The sequence below is a fragment of the Cebus imitator genome, unplaced genomic scaffold (genome assembly GCF_001604975.1).
Source record: "Cebus imitator isolate Cc_AM_T3 unplaced genomic scaffold, Cebus_imitator-1.0 Scaffold419, whole genome shotgun sequence".
Taxonomy (NCBI): domain Eukaryota; kingdom Metazoa; phylum Chordata; class Mammalia; order Primates; family Cebidae; genus Cebus; species Cebus imitator.
The window spans coordinates 748,680-762,525 of NW_016107734.1; the positions used below are offsets into that span (position 1 = coordinate 748,680).

Consider the following 13,846-nt stretch of genomic DNA (forward strand, 5'->3'; position numbering starts at 1 on the left):
TTTCTGTTTTTATGCTTTCTCTCTGGGGATACAGAATACATCTTTAACTTACCTACCTTCAAATAGTATTATACCACTTTAAAGAAAAAAGAAAAAAATGTAAATTAATAGTATTATACCACTTTACATGTAAGAATCTTAAACAGAATTCTTATATTTCCTCCTCTCACCCTTTGCATCATTGTTCTCCATGTTACTTGGTGATTCTTTCTCTCATCTTGGGTAATTTCCTCATATGCATGTGCCGTACTCAGCCACAATCAAAGGGAACCCTCTGCAGATACCTGGAGCTTCTGTGTAACCCTCTCCCCTCTGTAGCATTTGCATGATACTTTGCTATGCAAATTCTGGTAATATTGGCCTCCCTGAACTCCAAATGCTGTTTCCTGAATTCAGTAAGTCAGCTAGGCTCTGTTTGAGTGGCCTCTCCCTGTGCCGTGACTTTAAAACTCTCCCAGCAGTGAGCTGGGACTCTGGGACAGACTGGATTTCATTCCCTTCTTTCAAGAGTTAGTCTACTGTTTGCCTGTTGTCCATTGTGTGAAAACCTTTAGTTTATATATTTGTCTGACCCTTCAATTGTTAAGATAGTGGAGTAAACCTGATGCCATCAGAGTATTCCATCATTACTAGAAGTAGAATTATCAGACAGAGAAGGATTCAATTCCAAATAATAAAGAAATTTTTCCTAATTATACAGAAGTCAGCACAATCTTTGGTTTTACATTTAGATTAAAAAGATTTTAGAAAAGATACTGACTTTTTGGTTTTGGATTAGATTGTACCTGATTTATTTATGTCTTTAAAAAAAAAATAGGTAGTATATCCAAATGGCCAAAACATAAAAGATATGGTCAGAAGTCTCTTTTCTATTTTGTCTCTCACCCATCTAGTTCCTAAGCACCACTGCTATCCTTCCCCCCGTTTTCAGACAACTTTTGTTATTAGTTTCTTGTGTGTTCTTCTATGCTTTTATATTGATTCATTAAAAACACCTATCCTTATACCACTACCCCGTTTAACATAAAACATAGCACAGTGTACATACCTTATTTGTATGTTTATTTTATTTTATTTTATTATTTTTTTTGAGACGGAGTTTCGCTCTTGTTGCCCAGGCTGGAGTGCAATGGCACGATCTCGGCTCACCGCAACCTCCGCCTCCTGGGTTCAGGCAATTCTCCTGCCTCAGTCTCCTGAGTAGCTGGGATTACAGGCATGCACCACCACGCCCAGCTGATTTTTTGTATTTTTAGTAGAGACGGGGTTTCACCATGTTGACCAGGATGGTCTCGATCTCTTGACCTCGTGATCCACCCACCTCGGCCTCCCAAAGTGCTGGGATTACAGGGTTGAGCCACCGCGCCCGGCTTATATGTTTATTTTTTTAAGAGACAAGTTCTCACTCTGTCACCTAGGCTGGAGTGCAGTGGGACGATCATTGCTTACTGCAGTGTCAAACTCCTGGGCTCAAGTGATCCTCCTGCCTCAGACCCCCCCAAAATAGCCGGCACTATAGGCACACACCACCATGCCTGGCTAATATTTTTACTTTTTGTAGAGACAGCATGTCAGTATGTTGCTGATTTACTTTTTTTCTTCCAGTACATTTATGAGCTCTTTCCATATTAGTACATAAGAAGGATACTTCTTAATTTTAAAACTCTATGGTATTTTATTTTATGGATCAAAGGATAATTTAATTAGTTCCTCAGTGGTGGCCAGTTATTTCCAGTCTTTTGCTATTACAAGTAATGCTGAAATATACATATTTCATTTTGTACATGTAAAATTTCATGAGTAGAAAATTTTGGGGAAATACAAATGTTGGGACTGGTGCAGTGGCTCGTGCCTGTAATCCCAGCACTTTAAGAGGCCAAGGTGGGCAGATCACTTGAAGTCAGGAGTTCAAGACCAGTCTGCAACATGGTGAAACCCTATCTCTACTAAAAATACAAAAATTTGCTGGTTGTGGTGGCACTTGCCTGTAATCGCGGCTACTTGGAGACTGAGGCAGGAGAATCGCTTAAACCTGGAAGGTGGAGGTTTCAGTGAGCTGAGATCATGCCACTGCAGCCTGGGTGAAAGAGCAAGACTCCGTCTCAAAAATAAAATAAAATAAAACATACTTTTTAAAAAAAGTATTTTTCTTTTTAGGAAATTATTGGGATATGGGGAACTTAAATTCCTTATAAACATTAAAGAGTATAGTTCAAAATCAGAAGGCTTCGAATGTGATCAGGGACCAAGTGGTAGTTCATACTTTGAAAGCACTTAACTGCCTATTACAACATTCTTATCTCTCTTCTGTAAATGTCCAGTTTTCCTTTCAGTGTATTTATTTGAAGAGGGGAAAGAATTGTGTGCCCAGCTGATCAGATGGTGTACTGCATGTTTCTCTTTTATCTTCATTGTATGCTTTGTTGTGTTCATCATGCTATTAGTACTATGGGTGCATTCTTTCACTTTGATCAGTATGACTCACCAACTAAATGGTGGGTAAATAATTGTGAGTCTCCACAAAAGCACGTTAACCTTTGCCTTTTTTTTAAGTAAAATGGGATTTGGAAAGGTTGTCTAACATTTATAAGTCATCTAACATTTCAGTGCTTTTGTTGATTGTTATTCTATTTGTTGACTAGTTTTATAAACTAAAGCAGTCTTTGTGAAGGTTGCCCAAAATAATGGTGCCATTTCATTGTTCATGATTGAATATATAGATCAAAGCATGATGTATTTTGGCAAAGAAATACTAATAGAACAACATTCATTTCAGTAGGAGTATCTTTTAGGTTATGTAGTTTTGTATACTCATACTAGATTCTACTTATAAAACAGATTTAGTTTACTTGAAGGAAGGTTGTCCAACCATTCAAACATAAAATGATTGAAATTCAAGTTTAACTTTGATTAAACATAATTAAAAAAACTTAAGTTACATACTTAAAGTAATTCCATGCATGGATCTTTTATGTAATGAAACTTACTATGTTTAATTTTCCCAGCAGAAATTCAGGAAGCAAAAGCTCCCAGTCCTTCCATAAACCGGCAAACCAGCATTGAAACGGATAGAGTGTCTAAGGAGTTCATAGAATTTCTCAAGACCTTCCACAAGACAGGCCAAGAAATCTATAAACAGACCAAGCTGTTTTTGGAAGGAATGCATTACAAAAGGGTAGGTTGAGAATAACCACTTAGAAACATAAAGTTTTGGTTTTAGGAAAGGTCTTAGAGATAACATAGTGCAACCTTTTCATTTTACACCTGAGAAAATCAAGACTGAGAGATGTTAAATTACTTATCTAAGAAAAGCCTCTGAACCAAACTAAAACCCAGCTCTCAGGCTAGTACTTTTCCACTGCAACTCAGTGGCATTTCGATCAGCTTTGTGTGGAAATTCTGACCTTGAAGCCACTTGAATTATGTGCTTTAGTAACAGGCCTTCTTAACTTGTGACCTTGTAAATAGTATAAACTGCCATAGTAGATCCTTAACCCTGTGCAGCAATTATTAGCTGGTGGCAATAATTTTAACGGTTGTTGTTGTTGTATTCTGTTTTGTTTTTTGTATTTTGAATTTGAATTTTTCTCATTCAGTTAGAGAAAGGAAAGTTAGAATTTAGACATTGAAAGGGACTTTAGTAACTATCAAGTTTCAGTCCCTTTATTTTATACATGAGGAAGTTGAGAGCTAAAGAGGTTAAGTGACTTGTCCAAGGTTACACAGCTAGATTTTGCCAATGTCAGGTAGAACTTGTGACTTCCACACCTGTTTCTTTTACCCTTAATTTCTCACCCATGATTTCAGTGGCAATAATTTGTAAGACTGCCTGTAAAGGAATTCATTTTGTAAATAGGGATTAATTCTGTTGTCACATTCTGTAACCATTAAGCTCAGAATTAGCTCTAAAAGTTCCTTCTGTGAAGTAAGGAAGTGTTAAAAAGAAAAAGGAAATTAGAAAGCAGCAGGGTGTTTAACTTTAGTTATATTCTAGCTGTGGTCAGAAATCACAGTGGACTGTGTTAATAATTTTTAAACACTGAATTATATAATACTAAGTAGTGGGCTTGTGTTGAAATAATTTTTAAACACTGAATTCAGTTTGTAAAGGAGAAAAGTTGCTTTCTCATCTTTCAGAAGTATGATTAGACTGTGTAAATAAGTAGCTCTCTTTCTTTAGGTATTTTTTCTCTCTAGGGTAAAACGTTTAGAGTTAAAACAAGTGGGCTGTCATTGATTTTTTTTTTTTTTTTAATTAGGATCCATGATATCCTTATTATGGAAAAATTCAGACTTCATGTGACACACACCTTTGATTTTTATCAGAACTAAAAACTGAGGTTTCGTATTTATTTTTTTCTTGACCCCACATGAAATGTTCATAGGATATCTATACTAAGTTAGCATATGTATACTCTAGTATATATAACATATATGCTGTACAATAATATGTTTTAGAAAATTGTTCAACTCAGATTTGATGTTTTGTTTTGCTCAGAAGTGTGATGTGTTCTTGTTCTGTAATAATTTAGTAGACTTCTAAATCAGTATACTAAAGTAAAGAGGTAATAACTGGTACAAATATCACCATGCATATTTTTTTTTTTTTTTTTTTTTTTTTAGGGAGGAACCGAGTCTTTATTTTGAAACAATAGGTGGCCTCCTGGTGGCTGGAACGAGCTTCTGCCTGCGGGGCCCAGTATTCGGGCCCCACTGATCTGCAGCACTCAGACGCTTAGGATGTGTTTCAGGAAGGCCTCATAGTTGATGCAGCCGTTGCTGTCTTCATGTCCTGCCAGAACAGTCTCCACCTCCTCCTCAGTCATCTTCTCTCCGAGGGTGGTGAGGACATGTCTGAGCTCTGCTCCCATGACTTTGCCGTTCCCCTCCTTGTCAAACACACGAAGCCCCTCCAAGTAGTCCTCATATGTGCCTTGGTCCCGGTTCTTAGCCGCTGCCTGGAGCATGGGCAGGAAGGTCTCAAAGTCCACACGCCGGGACTTCAGCTCATCACTCTTGGGGTTTCCCAGGATCTTGAGCACCTCGGCGTTGGTGGGGTTCTGGCCCAGGGCCCTTATCACATCCCCACACTGGCTGTACAGGATCTTGCCATCCCCCACTCGGTCAAACAGCTCAAAGGCCTCCTTGAACTCCTCCAGTTGGTCCTTGTTAAACTCGATCACCACTTTGGAGAGATCGACTGGAGGCTCCTGGGTTTTCTGAGGGGCCTGGGGGACAGCGGGCTCAGCTTTGGGTTTGGCTGGAGGAGCCCCTGCTGCTGCTGGCTTAGTAGCAGGTTTGGAGATGGAGGGCCCTGCTGGTTTCTTCACGGGAACATCCTTCTTGGGAGGCATGATGTCCGGTGGCCAAAGGACAGTGTGCGGATGGGGGCACCCATCTCCTGCGGGGTCCGGGTCTCACCATGCATATTTTTAAGGCATCACTAGTTTATATCAGAGACCTGGATATGGCCTGAGATTCCTCCTGTGTTAAGAGCCACTAAGCCACCTATTTTCCATTTCTACACTGTGTGTTTCATGGCTAGGTGGCCAAATCCTGCGCATGTATCTTAGTGTCTACATGGAGTCTGCACGTATCTGATATGAAAGAGATGTTTTTTAAGCTGAATGTCCCTAGAGAAGCCCTTTTGGCCTTTGGCTGCAACTTATTGTCCTTTATAAAATTTCTGAGATCCAGAAGAGTGATCCACTCTTGCCCACATTTTTCCCACATCATTTCTGTTTTCTCCAATTCTAGTATATGCCTGTGGTGAGCAGCCTTTTCAGCGTAGTGTCAAGTCTAGAAAATTAAATCTTTTTTCTGAACTTGGCCTCTCAGAGAGCTGGGATTATAGGTGTGAGTCACCGCACCCAGTGCTGTTCAGCAAATACTATTGTTTGCTAATGCTTTTCTGAAGCTTGTTTATTTTGCTATTTTTTTCTTTCTTACTATTCTTACTAGCTACTTAATATTAAAGCATGTATACTCTTATAGTACCTCTATACATTCTTTAAAACAAGATATTTCTATTGCAAATAAGACAGGTAGCTATGCCATTAACACAAAATCGTTTTATGTTGAACATACAATTGTCATCAGCTATTTTTCTGTTCTTACCAATCATCATAGCAAGAATTTAAGTTGTTGAGCCAAATTAATAAAGCTTAATTTTAAAACCTTAATCTGTACAACATAACTTGAATTTTTTTTTTTTTTTTTTTTGAGATTAGAGTCTTGTTTTGTTGCCCAGGCTGGAGTGCAGTGGCATGATCTCAGCTCACTGCAACCTCCACCTTCTAGTGTCACATGATATTCCTGCCTCTGCCTCCCAAGTAGCTGGGATTACACACATGTGCCCACATGCACAGCCGATTTTTGCATTTTGGTTTTTTTTTTTTTTAGTGGAAATGGGATTTCACCATGTTGGTCAGGCTGGTCTTGAACTCTTGACCTCAAGTGATCCGCCTGCCTCAGCCTCCCAAAGTCCTGGGATTACAGGAGTGAGCTACCATGCCCAACCTGATTTTCTTTTTCTTTTTTTCGAGATAGAGTCTTGCTCTGTTGCCCAGGCTGTAGTGCAGTGGCACAATCTTGGCTCACTGCAACCCCTGCCTCCTGGATTCAGGCAGTTCTTATGCCTCAGCCTCCCAAATAGCTGTGATTACAGGTGTGTACCACCATGCCCAGCTAATTTTTTGTATGTTTAGTAGAGATGGGGTTTCGCTGTGTTGGCCAAGCTGGTCATGAACTCCTAGCCTCATGTGATCCGCCCATCGGTGTCCCAAATTGCTGGGATTGCAGGATTGAGCCACCAGGCCTGGCCTAACTTGAATTTAAGAACCTCACCTTAAGAACCAAGCTTCTCGAAGGTCTGAGATTGATCATGATTCAGGGATATATATGGTCACTCATGAAATGAAGAACATACAACTCTTTGTCTTCTAGACAGAGCTTTATGTGGTGAGGGCAATTTTATAACATTATGTAGACCCAATTAAATGTTAACCTTTTCCATCATGACTAGAAAACCATATTACCTAACTGAATGAGGACTGTGGCTTTGTAAATAACTTTTTACAGTGAATTATTGATATGAAAACATTTTCACAGCACATCTTTGGACTATAGTTAAATAAAAGTAAATAAAACTTATGGGAAAACTCTTTTGCTACTCAAACTGTTTAAATCCTGCCCTTGTGAAGTGTTAATAAATCCCTCAGATACATTTTTTCCTATTATGAAAGTGTAGCCTGTTCTACTGTTAAAGGGGGCAGGCTCTACTTTCTCAAAATACCCTTTATTTTGCTGGATATTGCATTAATGCTTTTTTTTTTTTGAGACAGTCTCATTCCGTCACCCAGGCTGGAGTGCAATGGCATGATATCTGCTCACTGCAACCTCCACCTCCCTGGTTCAAGCAATTCCCTTGCCTCAGGCTCCCAAGTAGCTGGGATTACAGGGACATGCCACCATGCCTGGCTAATTTTTTTGCATTTTAAGTAGAGATGGGGTTTCACCATGTTAGTCAGGCTGGTCTCGAACCTCTGACCTCATAATCCACCCACCTCAGCCTCCCAAAGTGCTGGGATTACAGGAATGAACCACCACACCCAGCCGCATTAATGCTTTTTAGTAAACTCATTTTTTTTTTATTTCTCAATTTAGTTATTTTTATTTTTATTTTTGTTAATCCCTTAATACTCCATTCATGGCAATCCAGTTTCTACAAGATTTCGTAATAGTCGTTCTGATAAGCTCTTTTTTCTAAGGAAGCAGTTAAAGACAACAATACCTTTTGCTTTTTTTTTTTGAGATGGAGTTTCATTCTTGTTACCCAGGCTGGAGTGCAATGGAACGATCTCGACTCACCGCAACCTCCACCTCCTGGGTTCAGGCAATTCTCCTGCCTCAGCCTCCTGAGTAGCTGGGATAACAGGCACGTGCCACCATGCCCAGCTAGTTTTTTGTATTTTTAGTAGAGATGGGGTTTCACCATGTTGACCAGAATGGTCTTGATCTCGTGATCCACCCGCCTCAGCCTCCCAAAGTGCTGGGATTACAGGGGTGAGCCACCGCGCCCGGCCTTTTGCTTCTTTCATTGTTCTTTTTGTAGCCAGTCCTGTAAAATTCTAATACTGATTATATTATTTGGACTTAAAACTTTGTACCTAAATGAGGAGAAAAAATATATAGTTTTTAAGACATGGCTATATCTGCATTCCCATGATCTTTCCCAGAATAAGTAGAAAGATAAGTGCCCTCCTATACCTTAAAATGATTCCACTGTTCTAAACTATGTATTTGTGCAAGGAGTAGTTTGCCCTGCTATGTAATTACTTACAAAAGAACCGAAGTATGTATCCAAAACAAAGAAACTTTAACCAGCAAATAGGGTTTAATTATTGTGAGAACTTCAACAGGGATACCCAGGGCCCAGTTTTAAAATTAGAAGCACTGAGGATGAGAAGTGAGGCAGTGGGAAGAGTTCCGAGCTGTCAGAATCTGTAAGTCATAAGGAACAAAAGTAGATAAAAGGTGGGCGCGGTGGCTCACGCCTGTAATCCCAGCACTTTGGGAGGCCGAGGCAGGTGGATCACGAGGTCAAGAGATCGAGACCATCCTGGTCAACATGGTGAAACCCTGTCTCTACTAAAAATACAAAAAATTAGCTGGGCATGGTGGCGCGTGCCTGTAATCCCAGCTACTCGGGAGGCTGAGGCAGGAGAATTGCCTGAACCCAGGAGGCAGAGGTTGCAGTGAGCCGAGATCGCGCCACTGCACTCCAGCCTGGGTAACAGAACGAGACTCTGTCTCAAAATTAAATGAATAAAAATAATTAAAAACATGTCACAGAAGCATATAGTGATAGGCGAGGGGAAGCTTAAAACATCATCTCGGTGCAGCCATGGTAGCTCCATGCGTGATGCTGGTGCCACGCAGTCTCCCGGTGTTGGCATTGTCTTCAGGCCCTCTCCTCAGTTCTGCACACAGCTGCAAAACAAAAGAACAGTTGCCAGCACTTGGAAGAGGATGTGGATCCAAACCAAATGGAGGACAGATACTCCCTCTACAGGCAAGATATTGATAGAAGAAGTCAAGTTAGAAAAGCAGCTGAAGGAGGCTGTGGAATAAGATAAACAAACATTGGAAGAAACTGAGCTCGCAGCACACAGCAGCCAAAAATTGGTGGAGGAGGTAAAAATGTATAGCATTGAGGGCTTCTACAAGGACTTGTTAAAGGTTGCTGAGGTTTTGAAGAAGGCAACACAGTGTGTTCCCAAAGAAGAAATTAAAGACAATAACCCTCACCTGAAGAAATGCTGTGAGACTCTCACAATAAGTGAAGTCCAGATTCAGGAAGTATTCAGGAAGCACTGCCAAGCTGAGCCCTGTCACAGCCAAGTTCCACCCTTACACACATGAGGTCTTTTTTCCCTCTTTCTTCACATCCGACAGGCAATATGCCAGTGTCGTAACAAGGCTTGAGGGAGGCATACCTCATACGTGAAAACCCAGCAGTCACACTTATGAACCACAGAAACATCTGGCGTGAGGTCATGTTCCACATGCTGGTTTAGAGGAAAGAGCTGAGCACAGTGGTTCGAGTTACTAAAGTGAGGTTCAAGCTGCATGGTCAGCCGCTGAGATCCGCCCATGTTGTGGTGGTGAAGGAGGCTTAGCTGCCTCTACAAGATTTTTTTTTCTTTAAGTTTCTTGTCATAATTCATGAAAAGCTAGTTCATCTTTTCTCATCTATGAATACTTTGACCTTCCCCAAGCCTGTTGGGAAGCTGAAGTAACCAGTAGGTAAACAGAAAAGTAAGTTTATCTCACAGTTACATTAATGAACTCCTATTCAGGAATGTGTTCTCTGATTTTTAGTACCACATGTTTAATAATTCCACATACTTAGTAAAGAAGGCTAATAGGACACTGCAGGTCCTCTAGATTTTCATGAATAACGCTGTATCTGCTCGGACTCTAGTGACATCAGAGTATTTTAAACAAACAAAATGTCTTTGGGAATTCTGCTTTTTGGCAGTCTGGACACTGCTGTCTGCCCTTTGTGTCTCTTGTGCAACTTGTAATGGAAGTTGCATGGAAGTAACTGGGTTACTTAGCCCACTATACATTTCATTCAATAAAGAAAAGACAGTGGTTGAAACATTTCTTACGCTAAAAATAATTTTATGATGACCTTTTTAAAGAACATGTGAGTTCCTTAGACACTGTCTAGCTGCTAAAAATGATGGATTTCTGGCTTTTTCTTTTTTGAGTTGCGAAATGAGCATACATACTATAACAGTTCCCACCACCTTCATTTTGCCAGTAATTGCATTTGACAAAATCAGTTACTTTTGCCCTGTGTTCTTCATCTAAATGTGGAAATGTTGAAATCTGTGTTCTACTAGTTACTAGTAACCTCAAGATATATTCCCTGGTGAGGTGGACTTTCTCAGAATATGAAGACTGTATGCTTAGCACACTTTAAATGTTAATGTTTCATTTTTAAAGAGGATTAAAACCCTAATATGTTTCTTTTCCTTTAAAAAATTACTGAAGACAGCACAGTTTAGTAATACAAAAAAATACATCAAAGCTAAAACCTGTAGATTAAACAGTTAACAGCAGGTACAGACAAAAGTTAATGAACCCAGAAAGTAGATCATAGCTATTCAAATTCTAATGATGGGAGTTCTGGATGAAATACACAGAAAATATAGTTAAGGAAAATAGTCAAAGGTTTTCAAAACTGGAGATGGAAACAAAGATGTCAGCCAGACTGTTAAGAAAGTATACACAGTGCCTCTCAGCATAATATTCAAAGAAAGATATCCTCTTGTCAATGTTTCATCACAAAGAAAAAAATTTATTTTAGAAAAGTAAAATGACAGTTTTACTCAGATAGTATAGAAAAGATGATCCCATACAATGATTAGAGAATACTTGAGGATAGGGTTTACTTTCACTACTGTCTTTTTTTCTTGGAAAACTATGACTTTTTGGAGTTTTGTAGAACCTAAAAGAACTTACCAACACAAACCTGCTCTCACTTTGCTCCTTTGGCAAATACTGTGAGGGTTCTGAGAGGTACCTTATTTGCAGGCTAACAAATTCACCTGCCACAGTATACCAGCAAAAGACACAAGTCTCCTGGGTCAGAGACAAAGGCCAATTCCTTACAGCAGTAGCAGTAGCCAGAGCGTTTGCATTTGTGCTAATCCCCTGAGTGTCTTTTCCTATGGGATAATGCAGAGAAGACCAGGGAAAGCCTGTGCATGCAGTGAGTTGCATTAGAAGAAAGGAAGGTTGGACTTAGGGATCCGTATTATACTAGACAGTAAGCAATCTCCCCTTTTTTCTTGAAGGAGGTCCTCTCTCTGTCTCCCAAAGCTATTTGCTATGTGGATATCCTTGCAAAACAAGGCAGTTGTTGCCTGTGCTCACAGATAGGTAGAAAGATATCTATGGAGGATTGTCTTCAGCATATTATAAAGGGAGGAATGCTAATAAAAGGCCACATTTATTCATTCAGCCCATACTGAGCACTAACCATATGCCTGGCTCTGTTCTAGGCATGGGGATATTGTGGAACTAACATTTTAGTGGGGGAAATGCACAATAAGCAGATCTGTAACATAGTGGTAAGTCCTACAAGAATGAAAAGCAGGATGAGAGACAGTGGCACGGGAGATTCTTTACATACTGTACTAGAGCGTAAACTGCAATAGAAATAGAACAGGAGTTTTCTGAATTGTAAAGTTACAGGGATTGTGCGGACCTAGGGGAGGAGAATATGATCCCCTGACGCCGGTAAGACAGGCCCCTTGGGTTTCTAAAAGGAGCTCATAGGGTTTCTAGTTGGAAGCAAGCACTGCAGATTGAGTATCCCTTATCCGAAAGCCTTGGGACCACAAGTGTTTCAGATTTTAGGAATAATCAGATAATAATGCAAATATCAGTTAAAATGTTGTCCCCCATATTAAAGTTAGACTTAAGGGTTTAATAGTGGGGGGCGGGGAACAAAAACCTCCTCTTGGCTGGGTATGGTGGCTCACACCTGTAATCCCAGCACTTTGGGAGGCCAAGGCGGGTGGATCACTCGAGGCCAGGAGTTTGAGAGTAGCCTTACCAACATGGTGAAGTCCTGTCTCTACTAAAAATACAAATATTAGCTGTGTGTGGTGGCAGGTGCCTGTAATCCCAGCTGCAAGGGAGGCTGAGGCACTTGAACCTGGGAAGCAGAGGTTGCAGTGAGCCGAGATGGCACCACTGCACTCCAGCCTGGGCAACACAGCAAGATCCTTGTCTAAAAAGGTAAAAAATCCAGGCTTAAAACTAAAACTAGTTCTCTGAAAAAATATCTCCAGCAGACCTAAAGTGTAGTCCATAGATGTATTTGTCTGGTGATCTAATTTAGTACAGAGATAAAACTTAGAGAATTTTTAATGTAAATGTATTTCATCAATTTATAGATGAGGGCTAGATGGAAGTCTCCTTGGAGAACTGGAAATAGAGGTGTCAGATGGTGGTAATGAAGTCATGCATTTCACCTACGGAGCATGCTCAGATTGAGGATGCTTTTTCACAGTCAACAGTGGAGGTAGGGTGGGTAGCATCAGAACTTTTCTCATAGAGTAGTTCTGGATCTACTTGGGTTCACACTGCAGAGCAGGAAGATGACAGCTTTTCTCACGAGCATCACTAGAAAGATCTGGTCACCACCATTTCACAACAGGCTTTAGTATGGAATAAGCACAATTACTGCTGTTACCACCATACCTATCTACAGAAGGGGACAGCTCCAGTAGAAAAAGTGAGACTTGGTCGGGCACGGTGGCTCATGCCTGTAATCCCAGCACTTTGAGAGGCCGAGGCAGGTGGATCACGAGGTCAGGAGTTTGAGACCAGCCTGACCAACATGGCAAAATTCCATCTCTACTAAAAATACAAAAATTAGCTTGTGTAGTGGCACGCACCTATTATCCCAGCTGCTCAGGAGGCTGAGTCAGGAAAATCATTTGAACCCGAGGGCAGAGGTTGCAGTGAGCCGAGATTGTGCCACTGCACTCCAGCCTGGGCAACAGAGCGAGACTCCGTCTCAAAAAAAAAAAGTGAGACTTACAGTATGCTCCATGGTACTTTGTCCTTCTTTTTTCTAGTTATAGAATATTGTAATGATTGCTTTCAGTCTTCCCATTTAAATTGAAACCCGTCTGAGCATTTTCTTGACCTTTTTATGTAATTAGTACAGCGGCTTGAGTTCTACTAATCATGTAATGATTGCTTTTAGAATGAATACAAATGTAATTTTTAGGAAATCCAGGAAAAAAATAATCTTATCAAGAAAATCCAAGGGAAAACAGAACAGTAATGTAAATACAAATATAGCAACATGGCAAGATAAGTCCACAAAATTTACTTACAGTGTACATACTAGTGATAAAAAAATTAAACAGCCAAGCATATTTTTTTTAAACAGTAATTTTTAAAGATGACAGCAATAAAGAATGTTAAAGATTGATAATTTAATGTAGCAAATTAGAAGTTCATTCAAAGAATTAAAAGACAGTTTGATGGTGACCGGTCATGGTGGGTCACACCTGTGATTCAGCACTTTGGGAGGAGGGCGGATCACTTGAGGTCAGGCATTTGAGACCAGCCTGGCCAACGTGGCGAAACCCTGTGTCTACTAAAAATACAAAAATTTGCCAGGCGTGGTGGCGCACTCCTGTAGTCCTAGCTACTCAGGAGGCTGAAGCCAGAGAATCACTTGAACCTGGGAGGTGGAGGTTTCAGTGAATCAAGATAGTGTCACTGCACTGCAGCCTGGGACTGTCTCAAA

The 13,846-nt window shown here is 40.3% G+C and overlaps 2 protein-coding genes and 1 pseudogene across 9 annotated transcripts in view; 1 reads left to right on the plus strand and 2 right to left on the minus strand.

Annotated features, from left to right (window-relative positions):
* Positions 1-13,846, plus strand: part of RABGEF1 (RAB guanine nucleotide exchange factor 1) — a 76,503-nt gene that overhangs the window by 42,649 nt on the left and 20,008 nt on the right. For 4 of the 8 annotated variants that reach the window (XM_017509703.2, XM_017509706.2, XM_017509708.2 and 1 more), the window contains one exon: positions 3,006-3,175. The exons of 1 other annotated variant lie outside the window; for it this stretch is intronic. In XM_017509703.2, coding sequence (XP_017365192.1) covers positions 3,006-3,175 — 170 coding nt within the window. The remainder of the gene's footprint in view (positions 1-3,005; positions 3,176-13,846) is intronic. 3 more of the 8 variants (XM_017509704.2, XM_037731784.1, XM_037731785.1) reach the window with 1 other exon arrangement.
* LOC108290031 (myosin light chain 6B) lies at positions 4,625-5,436 on the minus strand. Its single transcript, XM_017509718.2, has one exon. The coding sequence runs from the start codon at positions 5,352-5,354 to the stop codon at positions 4,728-4,730; it is 627 nt and encodes a 208-aa protein (XP_017365207.1). The 5' UTR covers positions 5,355-5,436; the 3' UTR covers positions 4,625-4,727.
* Positions 9,447-9,544, minus strand: LOC119468381 (annotated as a pseudogene).